Genomic DNA, 27,147 nt, shown 5'->3' with positions numbered 1-27,147 from the left:
TCACTAATAAAGGATTTATGGCTAACATTTTAATAGTTAGACCAGTACCAAGTTCATAATTTACACCTAACTCACCTTTAGAAGAACTTTAGTACTGTTAATCAAATGATGGAGACTTGACAGGTTTTTCTTTGTATTTATTTACATTCTTACAAAAAGGTCTATAAATAGGTTGATGTAAGTTAGGTTAGGTGGTGACTATGTTGTTACAGCAACATCTAGCTGGACCTGTACATTTCATCAAAAGATCCTGCTCCTTGGAGCTGCAGAGTGAGGGGGGTCTTCACCAGAGGAGACCAGATCACCACTGTGGCTCTGAACTCTCTGTCCTCACTACAACAGATAACAAAAGGTAGATTTATTTTAACCTTTCTAGTATTCTACTATAATCCCTGTCAGACACTGTGCTGTAGTAGAGGTCTTGTTGTTTGTTACCTGGGAGTGAAGCTGATCTGTAGACACTGGCTGCAGCTGGTGACGTGGAGCTCCTTGGACTTCAGAAGCCCAAAGTCTGGTGTGATCCTGAACACATGGGGCTCCCCTTCATCTGACTCTACACACAGACACACACATTCAAGGAGACTCACAGGCATATGTCACAAAGGTTAACAAGTCATGGAAACAGAGGAATATGAGTTCAGAATTTTTGGTGCCACATCATAAACATTTTTCTTCTCAATGGCAGCATAATTATTACTGCATAATAACAGAGGGCAATCGTTTGATGTTAAACTCTAACATTATATTTAACTGACTTTGGGAAAGCCCCAAACTGGTTATTATAAGGAAAACCTACATATTTGGAATAACTGGTAAAAACAATGCATAAGAGCTTAAAGTGAATGTAAATACAATACAGAAAATAGCTCAGGGAATACCTATGACTGATTTCCAGTATGTGTGGGCTCCATGACTGTAGAGGTTTACTTCTACTGTCTCCATCTGTCCCACATAGCAGAACCCAAAGTTGACGCTGTGGGTGGACAGACGCAGGGTAGATAGATCCAGATAGGCACAGAGAGGCACTATCTGATCAAAGCAGAGAGGACATGATTATGCGTTACTATTTCATTTCCTCTTTTCTCACTTTATGTGGTAACTTTTGCAGTTGGAATTCACTACAGTCGCTGACCTGCAGGCTGTTGTTGCTGTAGTGAATCAGGAGGTTTTGCTGGAACCTCAGCTTCCTCTGCCCACTTGTGCTGTGGATTAGGGTCACCCCAGGAGGAACCTCCTCATCTGTCTGGTCCCCGTGGTCCAGAAGGGGCAGAGAGCAGTGGAAGGCCACTTTCACCTGGCATTAATAGACAAGAGTAACAAGCTAACAGAACACCTCTGTGCTACTGTGTGTACATTTTATCCAGGCCATGAGTGTCTGTGTTAATTCCCCCTCTCCCCATCCCACCTGCATGCTGTTTTGTTGTTGCAGCACCAGAGACTGACTGTCACCAGTAGGTGGGTTGCTGGAAGTGCTGGTCTGGGCTCGAGGCTGGGGCCTGAGCACTATAAATGGATGCTGAGTCACCAGCCTGAAGTGTAGGGGCATCTCCAAGGTGTTTTTCAGCTGAAGGGTCTGTGTGACATCAAATTCCCGCACTACCGGCTGTGGAACAAATCAACAACTGAGCAGGACTGGTAAGAAATACTGCACACCTTTGGGACTAATACCTCACAGGTGCACCAGTATATCAGAGCACTGTTGATTAGTGTTGTACATTTCCCGGACTGACCTCCTTCTCCGATTCTGCCCTCAGTAAATCACCAACCGATGCATGAAACTCCAGCACCCCATCGTCCTCCTCCATCTGCACTAACAGCCTGCAGCGACAGGGAGCCAGGAGGAAGATATGCAACTTAATCAGACCACCTCTGAGCTGCTTTTGTCTAACCTCAGCTGATTTTTAATTTAGGAAGCATAAATTGAGTTGGATGCATCAGGGGTTTCGGGGACATAAATAGAAGGATTGTAATTGCTCACACTGCAGGCTTAACGGCTGCTAGTAGATCCACCCTGACAGGCTCCAAATCCAAACCCTGAGCTCTTCCAACTTTACCCAGGACAAAGGCAGCCATCTGTAAACACACACAACACAATATGGGAATTTAGGATGCATTAGAGTTCTCTACTGTTTGCTTTTTCCAGATTTTTAGATTGAAAGATGCTACTTAATGTATTGATTGTGTTACCTTGGAGTCTAGACTCATGAAACCCAGAGCTAAACCCACACATCTGGCCTCACAAGCTGAACTGGAGAGAGTCAAAGGAGTGAAAGATACATGGACTGTGCTGCTGCTCTTTGCTGGAATCACCTTGAAATACACCCCAGGGAGAAAATACATCATTATTGTTTAAAAACAGCAGTGTTTAGTGGTAAAATAACTGTATGCAGCAATAATCTTATCAACATACTATTTGCTGAGGTGTAATGCAGTAGGGATAATCTGAGAGATTGCCCACATGAGGTCGGATGTGGACGGAGAAGAGTTTTTTCTTTGCAGGAAAGGGAAAGGAAAGACAGGTTTCCTTTTCGTCACTGTGATCCTCAGTTATGTATTCTTCCTCCTCCATGTCCTGACATCAATAGGAGAGAGACAAATAATATAACTGACTATGTGGGTCCAGTTACTGGCATTGTAGCCATAAGAATTTCCCAGAGGCCACATCATAAAAATCATTAAAGTTTATGTTTGTGTATTTGTGCTGTGGTGTTAGATGTGCTCACAGTCTTGCTGTGGGGGGAGGTGCTTGTTCCTTCAGAGCCTGGAGTGCGAGCCCTTTCCCAGGCTGTTTGAATGCTCCCATCAGAAAGCCTTATTGCTCCACTCATCACCTCATTGCCATCAGTATCTTTGACTGGGAAGGCGTCTCCATATGCCACCACCATATCCACCAGTTTACGGTCATCCTGGTCCACGTTATATGTCTCCCAGTCCATGCGAATGTCTAGCAGCAAATAAAGAATTAGATTAGATGACATTAATAACCCCCAAGAGCCAAGGTAACAAAATCCAGTGCTTCCAGTCTTAATACTAAGCTAACAGGCTTCATATTTAAATGGGCTATTTTTAAGTGTTTTTCTGCCAATCAATATGTTTCTTGCCAGGAGCTTGTGATGGTGATGGTCACCTATCAAAACCTTCAGCCATTGTTGCATTTACAATACAAGAGGTTAGAGTACATCCTCTGAGCAATGCTACTTCCTCAGGGCAGTTTGGATGCTAAAGTGAGTTGTTATCATAAAGTGACGAGACGGGCCAGCTGGTTTTAGGTAAGTAAACAGCAGTTGAGGCTAGCAGGGGGCTATGGAGATAGCAATACTTAAAATAGTGGATAAATAGTGGATAAATATCAAAGTGGTATTGGTCTATTTGTCTAACTCTTGTTAAAAGCAAATAAGGAATAACTATTTCTTGAAAATTTATGTCAAAAATCACAACACATATCTCCAAAAACAAAAAATATCAAACTCTTTTCTATTAAATCAGGAGTCAAACCAGCTACAGAATAAATTAGTTTTTCTGGAAAATTTGTTAGTGCTGTTCCTATTGTTGCAGTTACTGCTATGATAGGAAATGTGAGGGGACAACAGTTTTTACCCCTGGCTGGGATGTTTGATTAAACTTACCAAACATGGTGGGATTGTTGATGCGAAGAGAACGAGACACTGTGTCACCTCCAGATACATGAGTGCCAAACCTAATGATTTAAAAAACAAAAGATATTTGACACTGCTAAGATGGTCTTAAGTCACTGTCAAATATACATTAATAATGCTCAATTTAATTGGAGAAATTGATAGTGGTACAGACTGTATGATTGGCCCCTGGTTCTGGTCATCTGGTCGTGGGCCTGTCATCTGGAAGTACAGTGGACATCCTTTGACTGTCATTTGCATGGGAATGAGTGTGGGCTCAAGGTCGCCCACCTGCAGGAGGAAAATTAATGTTATTAATCAGTCCTACAACAACATGAGGAGAATACATATGTGAAAACTACATCATACTTTGCATATGAGACGATCTCTGTATTCCCCCCACATGTCAGTGTAGGCTGTCACGTCCACAGTCTGGGTCTCAAATGGTCCCAGCGTCCCTGTGTTTGGCAGGACATAGAAAGCTGCGCCTTTCCCATGAGCCAGCAGGCTGCTCACAAACTCTTTTAATAGACAAAGAAGTACACAATCACAGCTGGCAGTGTTGGTCAATATTACTTCATTCTAAAAGTAATGAAAATAATAATACTAAAAACTGAAAGCATACCCTCATGTGCTTTCTCTTCTACTTTCTTAGCTTGAACAGAGTGAAGAGGCTTCTTAACATATGTGAACCTGCGATTGAGATGCAGCCTGTGTCACATCTACAGCACAGCAAAGTCACTCTTTGATGCATTATTTATGTCAGTGAGCTGCTGCCTCACCTTTTCTTGGACTGGGTATTTGGCTTTGCAGCATGGCAGTGGAAATACTCTGCCTCTATGGTGAAAGGGGCAGGGACAGCACTTTGATTGGTTATCAGAAACTGCTTTGTAACGGCTCTCTTCAAAACGACATTGCCTCCAAAGTCGAGGAGCAGCTCTGAGGGGCTCTCGTCATCTGGCGTTGAGCTAAAAGCAAAGAACAGTGATCATATTTACAGTGGTACTGTATCGGTCTGTGCAACTGACTAAACACCAGCTTCTAGGTTTCAGGCCAAAGTAACTACCAGACACTTGGCAGCGAGTAAGACACACTGAGTTTCTTGGTTTTGGAAGCCAGGATGCCAAGAACAAGAGGAGAGTTCATCCCCTGGACCTCACAGAGAGCAGCCACCTCAGTCAGCTCCAGCTGGACAGAAAGAAAAACAGTCGGATGAAGAATCAAAAATCAAGAAATAGAATAGGAATTGATGCTTCACTCTCATCTGTTAAGTCTCTTTTGTGTTAAACCTTGTGAGTTTCAGGTGAGCTAACAACTCATGCTTTAGACTGGTACTTACATCTGTGTGAGAGGTAAAATCAACTGTGATCTCCATGCTGGCATTAGGTTCCAGAGTACCAGAGGATGGGTCAAAACTGGCTGTGCACAGTGAAGCCTGTTTACCCTGCAGCTCAGACTGGTGGATAAAATGTCAAACTGAAATTACCAAGTTATAACTGTGTTAAAAGACATCCTGACTGCAGTCAATTTTATCAATGGAGAGAAGAGCTATTTTCCCACAGACAATATGTACCCAAACAACCTTATATACTATACAGATTATGAACTGCAACATTCACTCCTGATATATTAAGTGGTGATAAAATGATAATAGTAGAGCAGCATACCATCCATCTGAAGTGTGAAGGCAGCAGGGTCTGGTTGAAAAGAGTGACAGCGCTCTTGGCAGGAATTCCGATGTAGAGTTCAGAGAAGAACAGCTCACAGTTCATCAGACACACCTGAGGAGACTGCACATCTGCTCGCACTGACAGGTGACTGCAAGTAACACAGGTGGTGATGCTTGTTATCAGCGGGACACTGCCCCTGACCAACATCATTAATGCTCTGTGATAAGGCTGGTCCCCCTGCGCTGAGGAAAAATCTAGATCTCCTTATAATAAATGTTAAAGAGAAGACCCATGTAGTTTGATGTAACTGTGCATCCTTACCATCCTATTCCATTCTCCACCGTCAGCTCCAGCTCTGTTTCTAATTGCTGGCAGAAACGAGGCCTGAAGAACACGTCCACACTGCAAGAGGTCAAGGGGGGCAGCACACCTCTGCATGGCTCCACTAATACCTGAGCATCAATAAAGATTACTAAGTAAAAAGGCACAAATTGTATATAGGTTGTCATGTTAGTCCACTGTACCTGTGCGTCTTGGTGGTCCTGTTGATTGTCCTCAATTGTCCAGGAAGCCTCCAGCTGGGTGGTGTTGGTGAGCAGCAGGGTGGTCTGCGTCTGCTCCCCGAGCCTCATGAGCCCAAAGTCCACACTGGGCACACTGAGGGTCACTATGGGACCCTGTCCAAAATCAAGTGATGGGCATAAAGAGGACACAGCTCACAGATAAACTATGCTCAAAGAGTGTTGCAATAAGAAACTATTATTGTGAAATTTGAAGATTTTAGCCATGACTAGAGTCACTTATTTTGTGATGGTGTTTAAAGTCTATTCTTACCTTGAAGGAGACTTCCACAGCCAAGGCGATGGGTTCATGGTGGTGCTCTATGTGGCAAAGCAGACTGGTCACAACCCTCTCCGGTTTCCCTCCAGTCACAATTAGATCAAAATCAAAGCACTCGTTCTCCTCTGGACACAAAGACAAATCACTCAATAAAACAATAAACTGAGGAATATAAAATGATATTTACAATTCAGAATGTACAAATTCAAATGAATTGAAAGATGATTAATTTTCAGATTATACTGTATTGTGTAACACACCTATTCTGCCAGTAGATGGCTCTACTTCTATTATGTGGCTGCTGCTGTTCATCCTCTCCCAGTGAAAAAAGATGAAAGTCTTGCTGTGGTTCCACATCTGAAATACATAATATACAGAGAACACCATCTATAACTGTAATACTGGCAAAGAATGATTTGATGGAAATTGAACATCTGACAGTAACTTAAATAACCTTGAACTGCCTGTGGATGGTTGTGCAAATAAAAATCTCTCCAGGGATCACAACAGCGTAGGGCTCCAGCAGGACTTGGTATGGCTCTGTTGACCCCTTGACTTCTATCTCCATGACGATGACATCGTGCACCTTGGAGCCAGTGCGCACAGGCTGAAGGGCACTAGATTTCACACACACACACAGACACAATCTAACACTTTGAGACTTGACAACTATGTTAAGGAGCTTCTGTTTAGAACACACAAGGTTTAGGTGAGAGCTCTTTGTATGTGATGACCTTGTGTTGTTATTTTTACATATCAATATTTAGATTACACAGACCTTTAGCACTGTTCATATAAAGAACTTTACCCGTTTTCACTGGGCTCTGATGGCAGCTGTGGGACATCCCTCAGGACTAAGTGACAGACACTGTGGTAGTCCTTCAACTGAAGAAAATACAAACATTTTGAATAGTATATGAAATCTAACATTTAAACGGGACATTCTTAATGTAAGAAATACAGTATTGTTCAAGGATTACTAGTGATATAATAAACCCCGATTCTTGTTTGCTGTCATGGTTTGTATATCCTTTTTACCTCTTTAGGAGAGAAGGTAAACAGGAACTCTTGGTCCTGGCAGGGGGCCAGAATGCCTGTAAGGGGGCTAACATGGAAAGCATCATCTGTAGCTAGGTGGAACTGGATATGGGAAGGTACAGGGGTTTCCCCTGGAAGCAGAGGGCAGCAGGTTGGGCTTCAATATCTGCCAGTGGAACGGCAGCTCCAAGTGGCTACATCCCCAGGGAGAGAGAGAGAGAAAGAAGAGACATGAAATGTGATGTTTAATGGTCTCTGAAGACAACTCTTTTTCCGCTCAGAGTCAGCAAAAATTAATCAGGATTTAGATTCTAACTCAAGGACACTTCAACTATGTAAATACTGCCAACACTGGGACTGAAATCCCAGTGCTCCAATTTAAGAGTGGTCTCCCTACAAGCTATGTTATCCTGTAGCCAAAAAGAGCATGGATTATGTGTTTATTTGTTGTGAAGTTACATTAGAATCAAGCAATTAAAGAAACATAATACTAATTTTGCTATTTCACGCTTCATATTGATTATATATAACGGCGTCAAGCTTACACATTGTTCCTAATGATGAGTTTTTTCTGTTGCACAGACTGAGGGTTACATGGGCTGAAACGGACAAAGTGCTCTGCAGTGAGGTCATGCACTTCCCCGATTACAGGGGGCTCCTTCTCCCCAGATACAGACACAAGCTCAAGAGCAATCAGCTGGCCCTCACCTGGAAAACACACATATATCATAGAGCTAGGGCATAAACATCAAAGTATATTTAACTTTACACTAGAGGAACTTTAAATCATCACTTATTTGGAAGCAAAGCTCTACTGATCACTGAGAAGATTCACCTTCAATGGAGATGTCTTTCACCTGGCAGTTGTCACAGACAACAGTGAAAACCTGGCAGCTCTTCTCAGCAGTCGTGGGAAAGAAAACCACCTGCAAACCCAAATACAATACACACGCATAATATAGCCCAAATCTGAAACACACACGGAGCTGCACACAAGTGAAACTTGTGCCTCAAAAACTGGGAAGTAAGCTTTCAATTATTTTGACTGGTTCCTCTGTATTGTAAGTATATACAATCTTCTCAAATAACATATGCTTATGAAGTATTGCTGCCTCCATAACTTACTCACCTCCACCACAGTGGCCTCTCCTGGCTGCAGCACAAAGAGAGACGGGCTGATTGCAAAGGGTGGCTGCTCACAAAAGTATGTTCTGGCCGCAGGCTGCATAAAGAAAACAAGAGGACCTGTCAAGCACATGAAGGTCCTTCTTCACAATAAAGGTTACTGATACTGTTATTATGTGTCAGAGTTTTACCCTGAGGTTCGAGGCTGGCCACTGGTTCTTGGGGATGATGCAGAAAGTCCCAGAGCTGAGGCCAACATTTTGGCACAGAAACTCAACAAACTTCACTCCTCCGATCAGACAGTAACCACAGTCCAGAACTCTTGGTACTACATTATCAGTAGGCAGAAGTATATGAACAATGTATGACCAAATTAAGTACACTGATGAGTAAACAACAAGGCAAGGCTGGTAGATTGTAATGGGACTCACAGGTGAGTATTGGAGGGGGTCGTCTGGCTGCAATGGGCACCACGAGCAGGTGCTCAGCCTGGCTCTGCACCACTATGAAGTCCTCATAGTCTGCCAGGGAGTCTGGAGCAAACCGCACTGTGTACTTACAGCTCATCCCAGGGGCAACAACACCACCCTCACCAGGGAATCTCCCTGCAAAAACATAGCTGAATATTGCTCTTTTCTTACAGTAAACACGTGTAAACGCTATTTCACTTGTGTGCAGTTCAAACAGAATTCAAAAATTCACATACAGAATTACAACAGCAACACAAGGATGCCAAAAACCACTGACTGCATTCCAGAGATGTATGGCCTTATTTGTCAGAACTCTCTGGCATTCCTTTTTGATTCAATCACTGACACTTGACACACTTCATGATTTCCTCATTAGATCTGGAACAAGGAGGCTCACCCAGGCCAATGGAGAAGTAAGAAGTGGTAGGAGGGATGACCCGGACATGACGGCTCGAAGAAGTCAAGTTTTTCAGCTCCAGTGTTGTCTAAGATAGGACAGGACAGGACAGGACAGGACAGGACAGGGCATGTTACCGTGCACCGTCTCATTATAAAATATGCTGAACAGCAGTTTTGGGTGTTCTGAATTCCAAAACATACCTCATAAACATGTCCCACACTGTAGTCAGTAAAAACCACCACCGAAGGTTTGGCTAGGAAGACTGGGACAGGATCATCAGTGGAGCTTTCAAATAGAGAGAGCACAAACACAACAACACCTGAGTATTCTGTGTGTGTTCTCAACAGACACAGTCTCACAGGAAGTGGTGAGCTCGGTGTCGAGCTGCCAGCATAAAGGTCTTCAAAACTGCAAAGCAGACATTTTTAGTTTCACTGTGCTCACCTGCCACATGTTAAGATGAAAGCTGGAGCTGCATTAATATGACCGAAGCAGTTTTTATTCAAGGCTGCATCGAACCAAGGCCCTGCAGCCAACCTTCATAACAACTGAGTCCTACTGCTGAGCCCATAATACTCACACTCATGTACAGTGTGTGCATTTTAAGTATAAATGAAAGAAGAGTTCATAACCATGTCCCACAGTTACTTGTGGCTAACTGCTTGTATCCACAAGCAGCACAAACAGGTGTACAGTTGTTTACGGCTGATAAAGGGCACTCATGTTTGCAGTTAATATTGAGAAAGGAATTGTATTGTACTGTGTCACCCATGACCCATACATGTCAGAGCCCTGCCTTTTCATATTTGTTACCCTGTGACAAAATAATGAGCATTTACTGTATATTATAGTCAGCACATTCCAGGTACCTCTGCTCCTCCACCCCTTTCCTCTCATGTTCTGTCTTCACCACTTTGCCCCTGGGGTGGATGAGGGACATGCCACCAGGCTGCGCATTTGGAGGGAGGAAGTGAGGATTGCGTAGGAATCTGTGTCGATCTCTCAGCTTTTGAAGTTTCTCCCACGCCTCTGCCTTATCCTTCACACTCGCCTCCCCCTTCCACTTTGGTCTGGGTTTGGTTTGATTTGGCTTCTGAAAAACGTGGAATGTTAAGGACAGAATTTAATGGTTTTTGTTCCATATTTATAGTGCACTGATGTAATTACAGCTCCCTCCTTCCCAGAGGAACTCAGGCTTGCCAGATCAGAATTATCTTTTACGTCAGTTCTCAAAACTCAGAGGAATAATAATAATAATAATGTTCTTTTTATGTCCCATCCCTCCTTTATTGTTTTAGTCTTTTTTCTGTGGTTTATTTACTCTTTTCATTGTCTTCATTTGCATTTTTTATTGTATTTAGAAAAAAACATTGTATAAATCCATAAATTAGTAGTGCCTGAGGCATCACTCTTGAATGCGCTGTCTAATCAAAAAGATAAAGGCTTCTTACTCCTCACCTCCCTGGGATTTTTCTTCCTCTTTGGGGTATCTGAGCTGGACTCAAAAGTCAGGCTGAGGTCTGACTCATTCATTTCTAATGCAGTCTTTTCTGGACTGGGAATCAGCGTATAACCATCGTCCTGAGGCTCCCTGGACACATGCATGGCGTAGGCGATGGTGGGTTTGGCAGGATTCGGTTTTACTGACAAGAAAAAGGATAAGTGAAATGCCAAGTGGAACAGCCAGTGAAAACACGCCAGTGATTAATAATTTAAGATGAGTCCCAAAAAGGATCAGGTACCTGCCACGGGTGGTCCAACTCGTGGTTTTTGTGAGGTTAAGTAGTCCTGAGGGGAAATCAGGTTGTACATTTCAAGAAGATCTTTGTCTACACACCAGGAAAAGGCTGATTTGACTGAAATAAATCAAATGAAGAACATTAGAACATCCTGCATCCAAGCACACAGTTACAGTTCATCATCATAAATAATATAAAACAAGGAAGTTGTGCAGCAGTATATTATTTCAATTCATAAAAAACTTCCCATCTAACCTGTGAGGAGACCCTGGTGATCGTAAACATCTCCTATCTCCTCTTTCATTCTTTCATAGGCCTGGCTTTCTGTGGTTGCAGCCCGAGTTCTGGCCTGGATTATATGACTCTCCAGCATGTCTGCTTCTTTTATACGTCGGCTGTATTCAGAATGAGCCTATGTGATTAAAGAAAACAATTAGAATGATACAAAATTACTGAATTAGTCCACTGTTGATTCAGAATAGTGAAGCACTAAAGTTTTGCATTGTTAGGTCACCTGTTGAAGCTCTTCAACATATTTGTCATGGTAGCTGCTTCGTCCACTCCTTGACTTGATGAGGTTGGACAAAGTGTCTTTTCCAATGATGTCCTTTGTGTAAAGGTCCTTGAAAGTACTCGCTAATACGTGAGAGATGTCCTAAAATTCAATCAAGATGATGCAGCTTCATGATAGTAGTCACTTGCATGATGTTTACTGAGGAGTTAGGAGTGAAAAGGTTATTGTGCATCCTACCTGTGATTTTCCTGAGGCGGGTCTGTGACTGTTAACAGACGGGTCAAACAGCGACTTCTGTCTCGTCTCCGGTTCTTCCAGCATGGTCGATACAGAAGCTGCAATGGAGCTAAACGTTTAATTAGCTAAACAGCTAACTTAGCATTAGCAGGGCAATCTTGAAAAAGAACTTAGTTTAGGACCACGTAAAGTGAACGTCAAGCCGAGACATGTAGCGCGTTAGGAAGACGCAAAAGATTATACATATAACCAAAGTTGTGGTTGTAACTAAAGTCCCTAGCGCCTAGTCACAGCATGTTGCAACCGAAGGCTTCACCTGCCTGCTGAATGTCAGCCATGTTTGTGTATGTGTGGTTGCCATAGCGACTGCCATGGGTTTCTTCCACGGGCAAGAAGGACATTAAAGAACATTAAAAAGAGTAAACTTTTCTCATTACAAATCTTCATTATTTTTATTTATTTCGTTTTTTATTTAGTTATTTATTTGTTGCCTAAATTTGTATAATTTCTGGTATGTGTCGTTTTCTGCACAGTTACCTTAGTGTCTTAATCAAAACCAAATCAATCAAATACCTTAAAGAGTTCTGTAGAGGGAAAAAGTTGGCACTGTCTTTATATATTTTCAAAGAATCATGCCTAACATATCTCTTTAATAAAACTGCATTTAAATTAGAGGAGAGAATATTATCTATAGAGAACAACTGCCAAGAGTGGAATTGATGGAACATGCTCCTTTAAGTTATTAATTAAAGAACAATGATTTCACATCACTGAATTATTCACATTCACACTCACCTGATACACTGAATGTCACCTGACTACCTGAGGACACCAGATTCAGCATGTTTATTAAATCAATCACACCTGCATACTTTGCTAGGTGTGGCATTGTTCCGCTTACCTGTGTGATTATAGCTGCCTATAAAGAACAGCTGATGGGTCTTACACAATGCAGAAGTACAAACAGGTACTGAGAAGGCTTGTGTAAGCAGAGCTGGCTTCAGCCAATTGTGTCATGCAAAGTGTTTTCAAAACCCAGGCAAAGCATTTGTCTTTGGATTTAGGGCAGTTACCGGAGAAAAAAAAACAGTGCTGATGAAATATCAGAGTCAACAATTTGTGTTTAGGAGGTCAAGATCCACAAATTCACCCAAAACAAAATCCTTTTCTGTGCTGATCAGCAAGTGGGATTCTCAAAGAGCCAATTGTTGAGCTCACTTTGCAGCTCCTCGTGCTTCTCCAGACAGAGCAGTTTTTTCACAAGACTTGCCCCAGCATGAGAGTTCATAGGACAGAACAGGCTGGCAGACACTGATAATAAAGAGGCACAAAGAGGGATCTGTCTAAGCCCTCGGATACGACACCCTAACAATGAACAGGAGCTTGTGTGACCGGTGCACAAACACTATTTACTTACTACTATTACAAAGTATCCTGCCAATTTAGTGATACTGAAAAAAAGAAGAAAAGTGCAGGCCACTTTTTTCATGCATGCCTATCCCATCTCTTTGTGTTCACAAGAGATGGGAGAGGCATGCATGATAACAAACCTGCAGCTTTGATTTGTCTCTTTAGCTCATATTTCTGATGTCAAAACACACACAAACGCAGCACTGAAATGTCTATTAAGGAATGATGTCAGTAGGTAATACCTCAAGTATTACAGAAATGACGACAAGCAGACATGGTGTGATGTGGAGTGATGTTATTCACAGTATTAACTGTGTGGTGAAAAGGGTAGACGGAGGAAGCAAGAGCACACGTCACACAATAAATGGCAGGTCTGTACCGGACTGGGGCCCCACCCTGAATAAATCAAATCACGGACTTGGTGCCTGAATGCTACATCGGAATTACATAACAGTATCAGGTTAATGTGCATATTGGTAGAAAAGGTTCAGTACAACACAGTCTTATCAGTGTTTAGTCCTTGTGCAAGTGTTTATTTTTGGATCCATGTTGTTGGAATTCCATCCAAAGGTGTAGTTTGCCCTGGCATGGCGCTGAATGAAAGTCATGGGAGAAAACACAGTGGTGTACTTGTCAGACCGGTGTTGCAGTGGGTGTGGGCTGAGGACGCATAAGAGTCTGATGGGCTGGCACTAACAGCTCACTGTGTGGGTCGGCTCAGAAGGGGACACAGGTTGGATTTATCTTTTGGTCCCTACACAGGACAAACAGACCAGCTTTATGGTGGTGATAGTTCCTGTCGCATAACTGAGAGCACTGTGGAAGAGAAGAGGACTTTGTCATTGTGCATGGTGATTTGACTGAAATCAGAATGGAGGCAAATGGCATGGCTGGGAAACACGGTAAGTGTGTGACTTACAGAGTTACTGCCTAACTACTGCTCTCCTGCTGTAAAGTTAGCCATCTATGTCCTGGAGTGAGGACTCAGTTTTATGTATGTGAATCAAATTTAGTCTGCTTTTATCTTCATGGCATAACTTTAATTCACAGAATTTATATCACGGCCTGTGTTAATGACTTCTCATACAAAAAATCTGATAGAAATCTGTGCTTTCAACTACAACAGATTTTGTTTGCATGTTATTGTGGTTTCAGTGTCGGATGAGCGTCAGAGAAATACTTCCCAATTTTAAGTTCCCTGTGCTGCTTTTTGTATCAGTTGCCAGGACAATATCAGGTTTCATACAGCAGAAGAAAAAATGCTTATTTTCATTGTAATTTCTATTAATAGCCAGAGGACCTGTGCTGTCAGTGACTTCTGCAAACTTTAACAAATAAGTTGAAGTCATTTTTTATGATCTATCTTTAAAGACACTGAATCATTTTCATTTTGTTTACATCCAATTAAAGTCAAGTTTTAAGCACAGACCAGTTCAAACACAGATGCATGTTTTGTATTTCTTATCATAGGGTGGCGCCATTTCACAGCTCCTTAGTTGTGTGAGGATTTAGTAACATGAAAGGACGAATACTACTGATTTTAATGCAGTGAGAAAACAAATGCAGGCGAATCCATACGGAAAATGAAATGTTTGTTAACTAAAAGCTGCTTTGGTGCAGAACAACAAAATGCCAAATATATTTAAAGTCATAATGCAGCTGGTTATGTTACTTTATTTTCATTAAAAACAACTGGAAAATCACTCTTGGAGTGAGACTCTTTACTACATGAAGTATCGACACAGTCTAAAACATGGATCACTGGAGCCAATCAGAGATGTCCCAACCCAGTGGCATTTACATGTGTTAACACCAATAACATTTCGAGAAGGTGGAACTAAATTACCTGACTTTTTCCGCATGGAGTTAAAAGTCCTCCCAGGAGTGAACACAGCTGTTCAGTGCAGGGAATAGCGACTATAGCAGAGACATAGATGAGTTTAGACCCGCCCCATGAAAAGGGGGGACTACGTGGTGCTTGCTGCTCTTCTACACCGAGCAGAGATTAAACACGGGCTGGATATTTTTTTTTTTTAGGCTACTGTAAATAATAATAGGGAAAAAAAGTTGTAATGTCTTGTTTACATAAACGTCCGAAGAGGACAAACTCGCAGGAGCAGGCTTTCCAGGAACAGGTGAAAAAAGTTGCACAGGAAAACGGAAAACGCCTAGGTAAGGACCCCCCTCCTCTCCCCTGAGAGGTGCAAATGTGACAGCAGTGTATGTGCGGAGCAGAGGGACGCGCGCGCGCTGATTGTTTTGCCAACAGAAGCGTGCGCGCGCTCAACGCATACACACCTAATGTTTGACCTAACGTCAGATCATAATAATCATAAGATCTAAATCTCGACGACATATAAATCAGTGATCATATGTGACCTCACACTGTGTTGCTGGGATGTTATGTGTGCTGTAAAGGGCTTAAGGCTTCCTTGTTGCCTGGAGCGATGCATTCTTTATTCTGCCATGATAACTCACGAGGAGGCTGTGGCTCGAGGGGCTGTTAAAAATGTCACGCCATACCCTTTACGGTCTTTCCATTGAAGGGACAAACACAGGAAGGCGTTCTAACGTTACAGAAGCTGAATGTGTAGAAGGGGAAATCCTCTGTAGTGTGTCTTCTCGTTCTGTCTCTTTTCTCTCATTCTGTTTCATTAACCCACAGTACCAGCAGTTTCCTGATTTATTAGTCATCTTGAAAAAGAGGACAGCTTAGCAACAGCACTCAAACTCTCATAAAGCTCAATGAAAGTGGCTGTTACTGCAGAATATGTGAGGGGAATTAAATCTTCCACTCATTAAATAGTAACAACCTGCTGCACTTTTATTTAGCATTTATAAATATGTCCCTGTGAAAAGTTTCCTCTAAAACAAAAAGCAGAGGATCATGTTGTATCTAAAAACGGGCTCTCCCTCCCCATCATTAACTTTTACCTCCAAGGCAACACCTGACATTTTACCTTGCTACCTTCTTGCCCTAGCTTGTCTCTGAGGGTGTATGCAGTGTACTGTTTCTTAAAGATTTGTTATCCAGTCTTGCACCTGAAACCAATTACTCTGCAAAAAAAAAAAAAAAAAAGTTGAGGAAAAGTCATCTGATTCTCATAAACTCCCTTCAAATGTAGAGTCTGACTCGGGTTTAAGATTTGGGACGCGTTATGAAATGTTCTGCTTTTCAACATGAACCTCCTCTGCACAGAAAAGTAGGCTACGTGAAAAAGGAGATTACAAACAAGTAGTAGCTGCTACAAAAAAAGAGAGTTTAAGCTCCCAACAGTAAGCCTGACTGAGCAGAGGCTGTGAAGAAGCTCTAGAGCTGCTTTGCCCAACCCCCCCCCTCTTCCTCCTCCTCCTCCTCCTCCCATTTCTGCAAAAGAGCCTCATAAACAGCCTCTGTGAGTTTGTGGTGCGCCTTAGGAAAAAAAATGTCTGTAATGTTGCGGCTCTGCCCACGACCCTGACGCAGTCCCAAATGAGTGTATCCCCAGTTGCCCTTTGCTTGCTCAGAGGACATCTTAGATTTCTGTGTTACATTTGAGTTTGTGTGATGCAAAAAGCAGTGTGTGAAAAGTTCACTTCCACCCACGTACACTGACAAACACACTAGCATTACCCAACAGATGGAAAACAAACAAACTAAACATTGTCCTTTGAACTTATAGTGTCTTTATGCAGTGGCGAACATGAATTATGAATCATTCTCTCAAGATGTCACACCCTTTTCCCAGAAAGCCTTAACCAGCAAATTGCTTCACCTGAATGATAAGGCAGTGGCACATTGGTTCTTGTTGGACCTCTTCTCTGTCTGTGGCCCACTGGTTTTTACTGAAGATCTTCAAAAACAGCTCACACCTTCATTCTTTAAAATGGCTAAATAAACTCCTAAAACAGCTGCTAGTTTTTAGCATACACCACTTACAGCCATCTACTTGCTGTGTCAGTGAGTATTTCTGGCAGTAGGATGGTGATGAAGGAACATGCCAGCCGATGCAAGGTCGTTACTCACTGATGTATATTTAATAGTCAATTTGACAACAGTAAACACAAATATTCATATTACATATTCATAAATATGAGAAATTAAGTGTTGCTTTTGGTTGATAATAAGAAAAATATTAAATATTGGCCTACTTTTCCTCAAAATACCAACATCAGAATTTTCCTCGTCATCTAAATTTATTAAAACATTTGTGTGACTCTCCTTTTTTGTCCCCGCTCGTTCAGGTTTGGAGGGAGATGCAGATCTCCAGTTCCTGCTGAATGGCGGGGAGCTGATCAAGATTCGCTCGACCTCCTGGAAGAAGAACCGCTTCTTCAAACTGCAAGAAGACTGCAAGACCATGTGGCATGAGTCCCGCAAAATTTTCAAGAAAAATCAGACCTGTGAGTGTCGTCCTCTGCTGGATTAGATGTGCCGTTAGCTCACCTTAGTGTCTTTTTCATCTCCACATCCTTTTTATATTATTCTGTCCACCTCTCTCCTGATCTTAACAATAGCTCCTTACAGCATGACACACCCCTCAAATCCCACTAGTAGAGGAGAATATTAGAGAGGTGTTGGTGGAATGGAAACAACTCACACAGATAATGTGGTGTGGCCAAAGACAGTCTGGAAAATACTGGTGTGAATCCTGACTGTATGTTTTTCCATGAGAGAGAGAGAGAGATTATTTTCCTGTGATTTCTGGTCCACTGATCCATTGTCAGGGTGTGAATGTCATATACGCCCCTGTGCCTCTGGTCGCTCTCCTGTCCCAGCGACAACTGCTGCTCCCGGGCTTGATAACCTCTGCCCTGAGCCTGAGCCTTGAACAAACACTTGAAGACAGAGCAGTGTGTCTTCTACAGACACTACAGATACAGTCAGCAGTGAACAGTCATCTGCCAAGCTGTTTTTTTGACATGACAACATGACCACACTTGCTTATAGATGGGCTTTCGGTTCACAGGCATTTCCCTGTTTACGGAAGTAAGCCATGTGTTTTATTGCTTTCCTCTGGGCCTTAGCAAGCCACAATCACCAATCAGCTCTTAAGTGTTTTGGCATAAGGTAGGAGAATGTGGGTGGACAGCACGTATCGTTTCTAAGCACTTCTTGTCTGAGCTTCATCAGCTGCTCTGCTTTATGGAGGCAGAACATGTCAAACAAAGCAAAACACAGAGTTATGTAGTAAGTTTAGCCTTTTATCATAGTTGCATGACATATTGTTAGCCTGTTTTTTCCACATTGTAGTTCTGTATTACATACATGGCAAGGCAGCTATTGCATGTCTGCAAGAAGGAACCCTCCACTGTTGCTCTTTTTGAGCTTTTTTCCCATTTCCTGTTTTTCATTGACTTTTTAAATGGAATTTTTCATCATTCAGGTCATTCAGGGTCTAAGAATAGACATGTCACATGTTGATTATATGTAAAGCCCTGTAAGCCAATATGATGTCTGACTTCTATTATCCATTCCAAAAACACCACTTTATTCACTACCTTAGTCTGTAGAATATGAACCTGAATGTAAGAATAGATAACCAATATTTTGCATTGTTAAACAGCATTTAGACATGCATACATGTGCATATACACTGTCAGGGTCATATGAGGTAGATGACAAAAGGCTTTGTAATCCACTGTAAAGATAGCACGTATAACTCATGAGACACAGCCCTCATATTACTGCAGTTTGTCACAGAGCAGAAGGTCAAGATTGCTAAATGAAAATCTAATCCAACAATAATAACATTAGCAGGCTTATCAGATCAGAGTTTGACTGAACAGTACTTGCAGGCTGGTATTCAAACTAGTCTAACAGATAGCATAAGTAGGTGGTTATTTTGACGATTTCCCACAATCAACCCCAAGCTGTATATTAACCTGAAGGTTTGAAAGTTTGTACACTCACTCTGACATGACTAACTGACCCTCCGCTACAGTGGGAAACACCCTCTTCACTGCTGACTTTTTATCTTCTTCCCTTTGGAGAAAAGAGTTTCAGAAACAGCAGCATGAACTTTGTTGGGCAGGCACAATAATCTCTTTGTCTGAAATTTCAACTGGTATTCAAGCAATGCCTGCGTGACACGGTTGACATGTCTTGGACACTGTGGTCGGTCTCTCCAGATGGGATTCTCTGAAACGGGTCCAAATTCACGACCCTAAACTACCCCTACAGTGGTGTGTTTTGCTGGGGATAATGTGCATGCAGGGATTAAACAAACACTCTCCTTCTGGTGAGCGCTCTCAAGGTATTTTGTTCGTCCAGCAGTCAGCTGAGTGTACATCCTCCAGCCTTGGGTGTGTTTTACCACACCGCCCCCTCACTGTTGTGTTTTTCTCTTCAAGTAGTCTGACCTTTAGATTCACTCTACCCCTAGATAGTCTCTGACTCTCACAAGAACAATGGTTGCTCTTCAACCAGACTTTCTAACCATAGGATGTAAAGGGTATAAACACTGTGATTGTAACCCAGCTGCAACATATGGCCTCTTAGCTAAGCCTGTAGTCTCTGGTGTTTTGTTAGAGGGGCAGTTGTTGCCATTTAGCGTGATTACATCATGCATGGTCATGCACACTCTTCCGTACATTAAGCTGCTCAACAAAAGAGCTGGCCCCCAATGTATGGGTAAAAACAGGCTGTGTGTGCAGAGTCCTCCAGTTTTTGTTGTCTTTGCGCGGGCCCGTCTGATAAAACAAAATATTTTTAGCCCTAGAAATGTCGATGATAGTGTTTTATACATGCACGTGTTACCCATGTGTGCCAGTGTGTGTGGTGAGGAGATCAAGGGAGGTCAGATTGCATCAAACTGTTGTAAAGAGCAGTAATCAAATCTCAGTGGAATGTGTTTGGGTTGCCAAAGAATCCAAGTGTTCTGCACAACAAGGAAATGTTGCAGAGACCATCTCTTAGACAGTCTCAGGGGGCTCTTTAACCTTAAAACTGTTTAGGCGAAATTGCTCAGTTCACTTTTTGGTAAACAAGATTCTGGATCAACCTAGTCTTATGTAACATGTTTGGTAGCTGCCTGCGTGTTGTATATTTAGTGGGAAAGAAGTCTGTTGGAATCATACAAAGAGACACCCTCAAAACACACAGTGTGTTTGAAGGCCACAGAGTTATATGTCTTTATCTGTTGTCGTCATGCTCCTTGTGAGTGAAGGCCACAGAAGTGAGCCACCGCACAGAAACAAAAGCCTCCTGTTGATAAGATGTGAAAACAGTTTCTGGCGCCTGGTGCTGTTGTGCCCATCGGGACAAAACATCTGCTGCCACAAGATACTGTCTTGTCTAAGGAGGGATTGTCAAGTTGTGCTTCAAGGTTCCAACTGTAAATGCCAGCTACTTCATGGCTGTGCCCAGATATTACACTCAAAACTACTTGTGGTTCTGCTGATGACAGAATAGGCAGAGAAAAAGAGAAAAAGCCCTGATACAAAAAGGACGTTGAATGTCTTGTACTGTTCTAAATGAAAATGCACTGCTAATGATTGTTTCTCACTGAGAATTTTCACCACTGACTAAGAGACTTGATTCCCAACGCTAAGCGTGTTTGCATGTCAAACATCATTTAACTCGAAATTAAAGAATTTGAATATTGTGCAGACTTGTTGAGGCTTCTCTTTGAGTGCACTCAAGTGCTTTGAGGGCTTACATCTGCTAACTACAGCTATTACCAAACCAACCCTTGGTGATGCCTCAAGGGCCAGAATTCCTAACAATCCCTTTCCTCCCCTCTCTCCAAACAGTCTCCATCGATGACATTGATTCAGTGCGCATGGGCCGTCAGTCCGAGGGGCTTAATAAACACACAGACACTAGTGTTGAAGAGCAGTGCTTCTCCATCATCTTCAAGGCCCGCAAGAAAAATCTTGACCTAATGGCACCCAGCAGGGAGGAGGCCAAACGGTGGGTCAGCGGCCTGAACAAGATCATAAACAATCTGCACAACCTCAGCCGCCAGCAGAAGAGTGAGCAGTATCCTTGATGATGTAATTAAATGAGTGTGTGTTGTTTTTTTAAGGTTTATCTGTTAAACTCATGAGAGGAGATGCTGCTAAGTACCTTTTGCGGTTCCAATTAGTTGTTTTGTTCTTCATTACTTCAAATATATTCAGTTGCATACTTTGCTAGAATGAGCATAAACCAAACCCTTACATCTAAATGCCAGCTGGATCATCAACTGCATGCGAAAAGCAGACAAGAACGAAGACAACAAGATGACCCTGAAGGAGCTGAAGCACTTCCTGCGACAGATCAACATCGAGGTTGATGACACTTACGCAGCAGACATTTTCAAGGTGAGTCTCAGAAATTCATTTCTTGTGGTTCAACAAAGTTAAAATTAAATTTACTATTTGTCTCATAATGCCTCATTTTGCACAGAGATGTGACAAATCCAATTCTGGATCCTTGGAAGGCTCAGAGATCAAGCACTTCTATGACCTACTGACACATCGGGAGGAGATAGATGTGATTTATGGGAAGTACGCTGAAACTGAGGGTCAGATGAGCACCAGAGATCTGCTGAACTTCCTGCTGAATGAACAGAGGGAGCAGGCGTCCTTTGAGGATGCTCTGAAGCTGATCGAGAAATATGAGATGGATGGAACAGGTAAGATTAACTCAGAAATCCAGTCAGCCGTGCCTTTGATATGTGGTTCATGTTCCATGTATTGTATCATATTCATCATGTGTACCTGTCCTCTGTTTGCCAGCAAAGGAAAAGAAACACATGACAAAAGATGGCTTCCTGATGTTCCTGGTCCAAGAGGAGGGATCCATCTTCAACCCAGCCCACAAACATGTGTACCAGGACATGAGCCAGCCCCTCAACCATTATTACATCTCATCCTCGCACAACACGTACCTGATGGAAGACCAACTCAAAGGGCCCAGCAGCACAGAGGCCTACATAAAGTAACTACTACCAACATACCATGAACTATGTTAACTGAAAGGGATGGAAAAGCTTCTCAGCTCTAGTCAGCAAGTCAACGAGTCAGCAATATAATCGAGTAGGAAGGTAAATAATATTACATGAAAGTCCAGTGCTAAGACAACTAGTATCAGACTGAAAGACCCCAATAGTTCCTGGGTCTTCGTTAGGCGCTACCTCAAGAGCAAAGCTACCTTTGTTTGGAATTCAGGTGAAGCTCCTCAGTTCCTGGAACCATCAAGGCCAGGAGTGATCTCTGTGGTGTGTAGGTGGTCATGAAGGGTTATTTTTTTCTTGCAGAGTGCTCATGAAGAGCTGTCGCTGTGTGGAGCTGGACTGTTGGGACGGGGCTAACGGAGAGCCTGTTATCTATCATGGCTACACGCTGACATCCAAAGTGCTCTTCAGAGACGTCATCAAAGCCATCAAAGACTTCGCCTTCAAAGTATGTGTGATATCACATTACCTGTGGGACAGGGTGTGTCAGGCTGCTAATGCTGAAGACTGAATTTAATTTCCTGCTATTCTCATTCATACAATTATGGAGAGGCTATAAGCTTTTCACCTTCACTGAATGATTGTTTCCTTTGTTTTCCAGACGTCTGACTACCCAGTGATCCTGTCCCTGGAGAACCACTGCTCTGTGGACCAACAGAAGCTCATGGCCCATCACCTGATCTCGATGCTGGGGGATGCTTTGGTCACAAAGCCTCTTGGCAACACCATGCCCACCAACTTCCCCTCACCTGAGGTGCGTGGTCTTAAACCTGAACTCACTGAGACACATTGTATTCACCGTTTTTATAGCCTTGCTGCAAATACCCTTTCCCAAATAAACAGCAAAGTAAGACCACACCTAACAATTCCACCTCTTAAGTTAATGAACCACTGTGCCAGTTTTTTTCACTTTCCTGTTTACTTTAACTTGACTATTAGATTTGTCTGGGAAAGGAAGCTGATTAGATTACAGTAAAGCCTATCTCATTATGTGAGCACCAATTTACCTGCTACCACATAATCAAAACAGCATCCATCTCAAGACTCTGCTCCTCCCCTTTAGGTCCATAGACTAAAATGAGATCTTGAGTTATCCATTTTATTGTCTTATCTCATTTAAGGCTTTGAGAGACAGTTGTTGATTAACAGATTGTTATAAGATCTGACTGTGAGGCTTGGCAGTGTGTGAGAGAATATCTTGTTTGATAAGAGGTGGAATTTCATTTGTGTGTGAAAAGTATTAAGTGTTTGTCTACCAAACATGCAAGGAATGCACATAGATGTACTTACCCTTTCTCTTTTAACCCTTACTGTAGTCATTCACTTTGACACCAAGGATGATGCAGGATGATTTGAAAACTGCCCCCAGTACTAGGAGACACAAACAGAGCAGGGGAAATGCTAGAATTTCAAATCAACTTTCAGCCCTTGTGTGCACTCCTGTTTCAAATGTAACACCCATGGGGTGCCTCTAGGGAAATTATGATGCATGCATTGCACAACATTTTCCTTTCTGTCACTGGCTGTGAGAGGGTGTGAGTAGCAGTCACCACTGTTAATGCTTTTTGCCATTGTAAAGTGCAATTATGACTCCCTGCAATTAACAATGACTTGCAGTAGTACTACACAGTGTCATAATCATGTGTGTTTAGAAATTGCACAACAATACATAGTGACACATTTTCACATTCTGAGTACAGGAGCTGAAGGGCAAATTTCTCATCAAAGGAAAGCGACTAAACAAACTGGATGCTGTCTTCACCAATAGCAACACCATAGAAGAAGACACTGTGTCTGAGGAGGATGAGGCTGCAGATTGTAAGGAGAATGGACAAAAAGCCAAATCAAAGGTGTGTCAGTGCTTATTAGTCATAAATTAAACAAACATTTGGTGCAGATATTATGTTGGTGTTGAAAGTGCAGAACATACCTGAGCTGCTGACCTGTGTCCTTTCAGAAATCAAAGATCAAACTTGCCAAAGAGCTGTCAGACATCGTCATTTACTGTAAGAGCGTCCATTTTAATGGCTTTGAACATGCCAAAGACAACCAGGCCTTCTATGAGATGTCGTCCTTTAAGGAGAGTAAAGCTTTCAACCTGGCTGAGACCTCAGGTAAACACTGCTTCTAACTGACCTTACTGACATGTCAGACTTGACTATGATTTCTATTTCAGACTATGAGAAGTGTGTTGAAGTGTCAGTGTTTTAATATGTTCTCGTAGCTACTGCCTTCATGCATCACAACATGGACAAACTCAGTAGGATCTACCCAGCAGGCTCCAGAACTGACTCCTCTAACTACAACCCTGTGCCAATGTGGAACGTTGGCTGCCAGATAGGTGCACTTGCGTTACTATATGCACAAATCAAGCTCATCACTGTCACTAATATTAAGTAATGGTATCATCCCTTCTCAATCTGACTTGGTTTTTAGTGGCGTTGAACTTCCAGACTCCCTCCAAAGAGATGTACCTGAACCAGGGACGGTTTCTGCCAAATGGTTTTTGTGGCTACATCCTGAAGCCTGAATTCCAGAGAAGTTTGTCCTCTCAGTTTGACCCCAACACACTCACCAGAGGGCCCTGGCTAAAGAGAAAGATCTTTCATGTCATGGTGAGAATGATTTGTGGTTAAACCTGAGAGAGGAGTTTTCTTTTAAACAAAATTCTATAGTCTATATTCACGATCACTTGCCAACACGCTTTGTATCCCTGAGGCTTAACAAAACATTTTTTAAATGCTCATAAAACATCTTCAAAGGTGATTTTTGGTGGCGCAATACTAAAGTTTCCTGGCACATTCGCCACCTGTCAATCAGTTGAGCAGTGGGAAACAGTTTGCAGGAATGTGTGATGTCTTAGATGTGTGTGAATCTTAGATGTCTGACTTAAGTAAAAGTATTCATATTATAATGTAGGAATACTTTGTTACAAGAAATAAAAAACAGAACAAAATAAGTAAGACAGAATAAAATGAGATAAACAAAATGAAATGAACATAAGTACAGTTATAGGGCAGTTACAGCGCAATATTAAATTGGGTAGGTACATGAGAGCAGCAGAGGTTTTAAGTTAGATTTGAAAGTGGCTGGAGTTGGGGCAGATGTGAGATCATCAGGAAGCTGGTTTCAGCTGTGTGCAGCATGGTGGCTGAAAGCAGCTTCACCCTGTCTCGTTTTGAATCGAGGCCTCGCCATCTGAATGGTCTCTAAAGATCTAAGAGGAGTATATGTGTAGTATGAGGAGTAAAAACAAAATGAGCCACACAACACACACAAAAGTCTTTGCTCCACAGTGCTACAACTGGTCAAAAACTCTTTAGTAGAGTACCTTTTAAATTTCATTTTAAACACTAATTTACTAATGACTGAACGTGCAGTAAAATGATTTGATGATGATTTGTAATATATTTTTGTGTTTCTGATGCCAACAGGTCATCTCAGCCCAGCAGTTACCAAAAATCAACAAGGACAAGCAAAAATCCATTGTGGACCCTCTGGTTAGAGTCGGAGATCTACGGTGTCCCAGCAGACAACGCCAGCAAGGAGACACACCACATAAACAACAATGGTGAGCAGCATAACACACATACATATGAATTTTCTGTTTTCTTCAGAGCAAGCATCACACAGAACAATGAACAATAATCCATCCCTGCAGGGTTCAACCCCATGTGGAATCAGACATTCCAGTTTAACATCCAAGTCCCAGAGCTGGCCCTGGTACAGTTTGTGGTGGAAGACTATGACTCAACATCCCAGAACGATCTCATCGGACAGTACTGCCTACCACTCACCAGTGTGCAGAACGGTAAAGAAGTCCAAATCAAACAGTTTAGCTTCAAGTGTTGAGATGAACTTAGAGCAGAGAGGGTGATCAGTGAATTATCACATCACATGCAGGAGGATACAGTCACAACAGACTGAAATATTAAGGTGTTTAACTATTTAACAGATGATCAAGTGCAAAGTGAAGAAACAGAATTATGTAGTTGTTAAGACAGGATAACCAGCACTCACTGCATCATCTTTCATTCTAATCTTCGAGGTGCATTAAATAGCAGATGTCTTAGTTCAAGTTAAGTATGTGTCCCATATTTCTTTCCTTTCTATAGCTCAACACTTCTGAATGTGGACAGTTTCGTCTCTATGCTGACAAGGCTAAAACCCACTTCCTTTTTTCTTCCAGGATATCGCCACGTCCCGCTGCTCACCAAGAGAGGCGACGTCATTTGTTCCGCTGGACTGTTTGTACATCTCATGCTCCTGGACGCCCAGTAGAGTCGTGGAAGTATGTGGAAAAGCTTCATGCCAGGGAACAGCATTTTATGTTGTTGTTGTCGGTGGTGTTTTTTGGGAAACTATAAAGGAATTTGCCCAGTTTTAAAGCTAAATGATATAACTCAGATCAACTACTTTAAAAGCGTCTTCGTGGAAAGAACATTTTCCCATTTTCCAAGCAACAGTCGTTGACTCACAGTTGTCTGTAACACTTTCCTGTCATTGTATTTTAGCTTTAAAAATAGTGGTTGAGAGCTCTTTATGGCAGGAAACAAGAATAGATGAAAATGTGAATGAAAGAGCAGTGTGGGAAATTATTTAAAGAGTCATTATACTATTTTTGCCATATTGCAGAGAAGCAGAATAATTGGAGGTATTTTAACTTTCTACTGATTTTCTGAGACTTTTCTGAATCATACAGGCCATAACTGATAGAAACAGTATTTTTCAAGCACTCAGCTGTTTTAGTGTTTTATGCCTCTTCTGAGTAGGACCATCTCTTAGATCAATTTAATGCCATAATGATGTTGGCCACTGGAGTCTGAAGCAACAGTATGAATAGTATGGAAAGAAAAGTGTTCTTGCCTATTGGAAGAGCCATGTGTGTCTGTGTTCAGGTGTCTAATCATTTATTCCTGTCAGTATGATCAATATATCTTTCAAAAAGACTAAAAACTTCCTTTTGTTGACTGTTGATATGAAGAGCAAATTTACTGTATTATAGATATGAATCTGCTCTAGACATATTACGCCTTAATTTACTATATCAGCTATTTTATGTCAAGCAAATCTTAATATTTTAAATCATACTTTATTTTTATTTTTTACCATCTGATGTAAAAAAAAAAGAAGCTGTTTTTCTGTGAC

The 27,147-nt window shown here is 42.0% G+C and overlaps 2 protein-coding genes across 2 annotated transcripts; one reads left to right on the top strand and one right to left on the bottom strand.

Annotated features, from left to right (window-relative positions):
- Nucleotides 1-122: 122 nt before the first annotated feature.
- dlec1 (DLEC1 cilia and flagella associated protein) lies at nucleotides 123-15,054 on the bottom strand. Its single transcript, XM_018673804.2, is given in 40 exon segments — nucleotides 123-333; nucleotides 436-553; nucleotides 879-1,029; nucleotides 1,133-1,294; nucleotides 1,406-1,603; nucleotides 1,731-1,818; nucleotides 1,979-2,073; nucleotides 2,188-2,310; nucleotides 2,411-2,572; nucleotides 2,724-2,944; nucleotides 3,627-3,697; nucleotides 3,811-3,926; nucleotides 4,005-4,156; nucleotides 4,261-4,328; nucleotides 4,418-4,603; nucleotides 4,702-4,823; nucleotides 4,975-5,091; nucleotides 5,303-5,453; nucleotides 5,627-5,757; nucleotides 5,830-5,982; nucleotides 6,140-6,270; nucleotides 6,406-6,502; nucleotides 6,600-6,762; nucleotides 6,954-7,030; nucleotides 7,184-7,327; nucleotides 7,329-7,377; nucleotides 7,729-7,891; nucleotides 8,019-8,109; nucleotides 8,313-8,405; nucleotides 8,500-8,636; nucleotides 8,740-8,913; nucleotides 9,176-9,263; nucleotides 9,379-9,463; nucleotides 10,048-10,271; nucleotides 10,637-10,821; nucleotides 10,921-11,034; nucleotides 11,173-11,329; nucleotides 11,432-11,572; nucleotides 11,669-13,894; nucleotides 14,925-15,054. Coding segments are annotated over 39 exon segments (5,097 nt in total). The 5' UTR covers nucleotides 11,753-13,894; nucleotides 14,925-15,054; the 3' UTR covers nucleotides 123-218.
- plcd1a (phospholipase C, delta 1a) lies at nucleotides 14,976-27,078 on the top strand. Its single transcript, XM_018673806.2, is given in 16 exon segments — nucleotides 14,976-15,250; nucleotides 17,303-17,461; nucleotides 20,813-21,041; nucleotides 21,235-21,364; nucleotides 21,450-21,678; nucleotides 21,782-21,983; nucleotides 22,303-22,447; nucleotides 22,601-22,753; nucleotides 23,700-23,849; nucleotides 23,957-24,113; nucleotides 24,224-24,340; nucleotides 24,436-24,614; nucleotides 25,434-25,508; nucleotides 25,510-25,570; nucleotides 25,661-25,810; nucleotides 26,189-27,078. Coding segments are annotated over 16 exon segments (2,328 nt in total). The 5' UTR covers nucleotides 14,976-15,150; the 3' UTR covers nucleotides 26,281-27,078.
- Nucleotides 27,079-27,147: the final 69 nt, after the last annotated feature.

This window comes from Lates calcarifer, linkage group LG24 (genome assembly GCF_001640805.2).
Source record: "Lates calcarifer isolate ASB-BC8 linkage group LG24, TLL_Latcal_v3, whole genome shotgun sequence".
Lineage (NCBI taxonomy): Eukaryota > Metazoa > Chordata > Actinopteri > Centropomidae > Lates > Lates calcarifer.
This window is presented reverse-complemented; position numbering and strand designations above follow the sequence as displayed.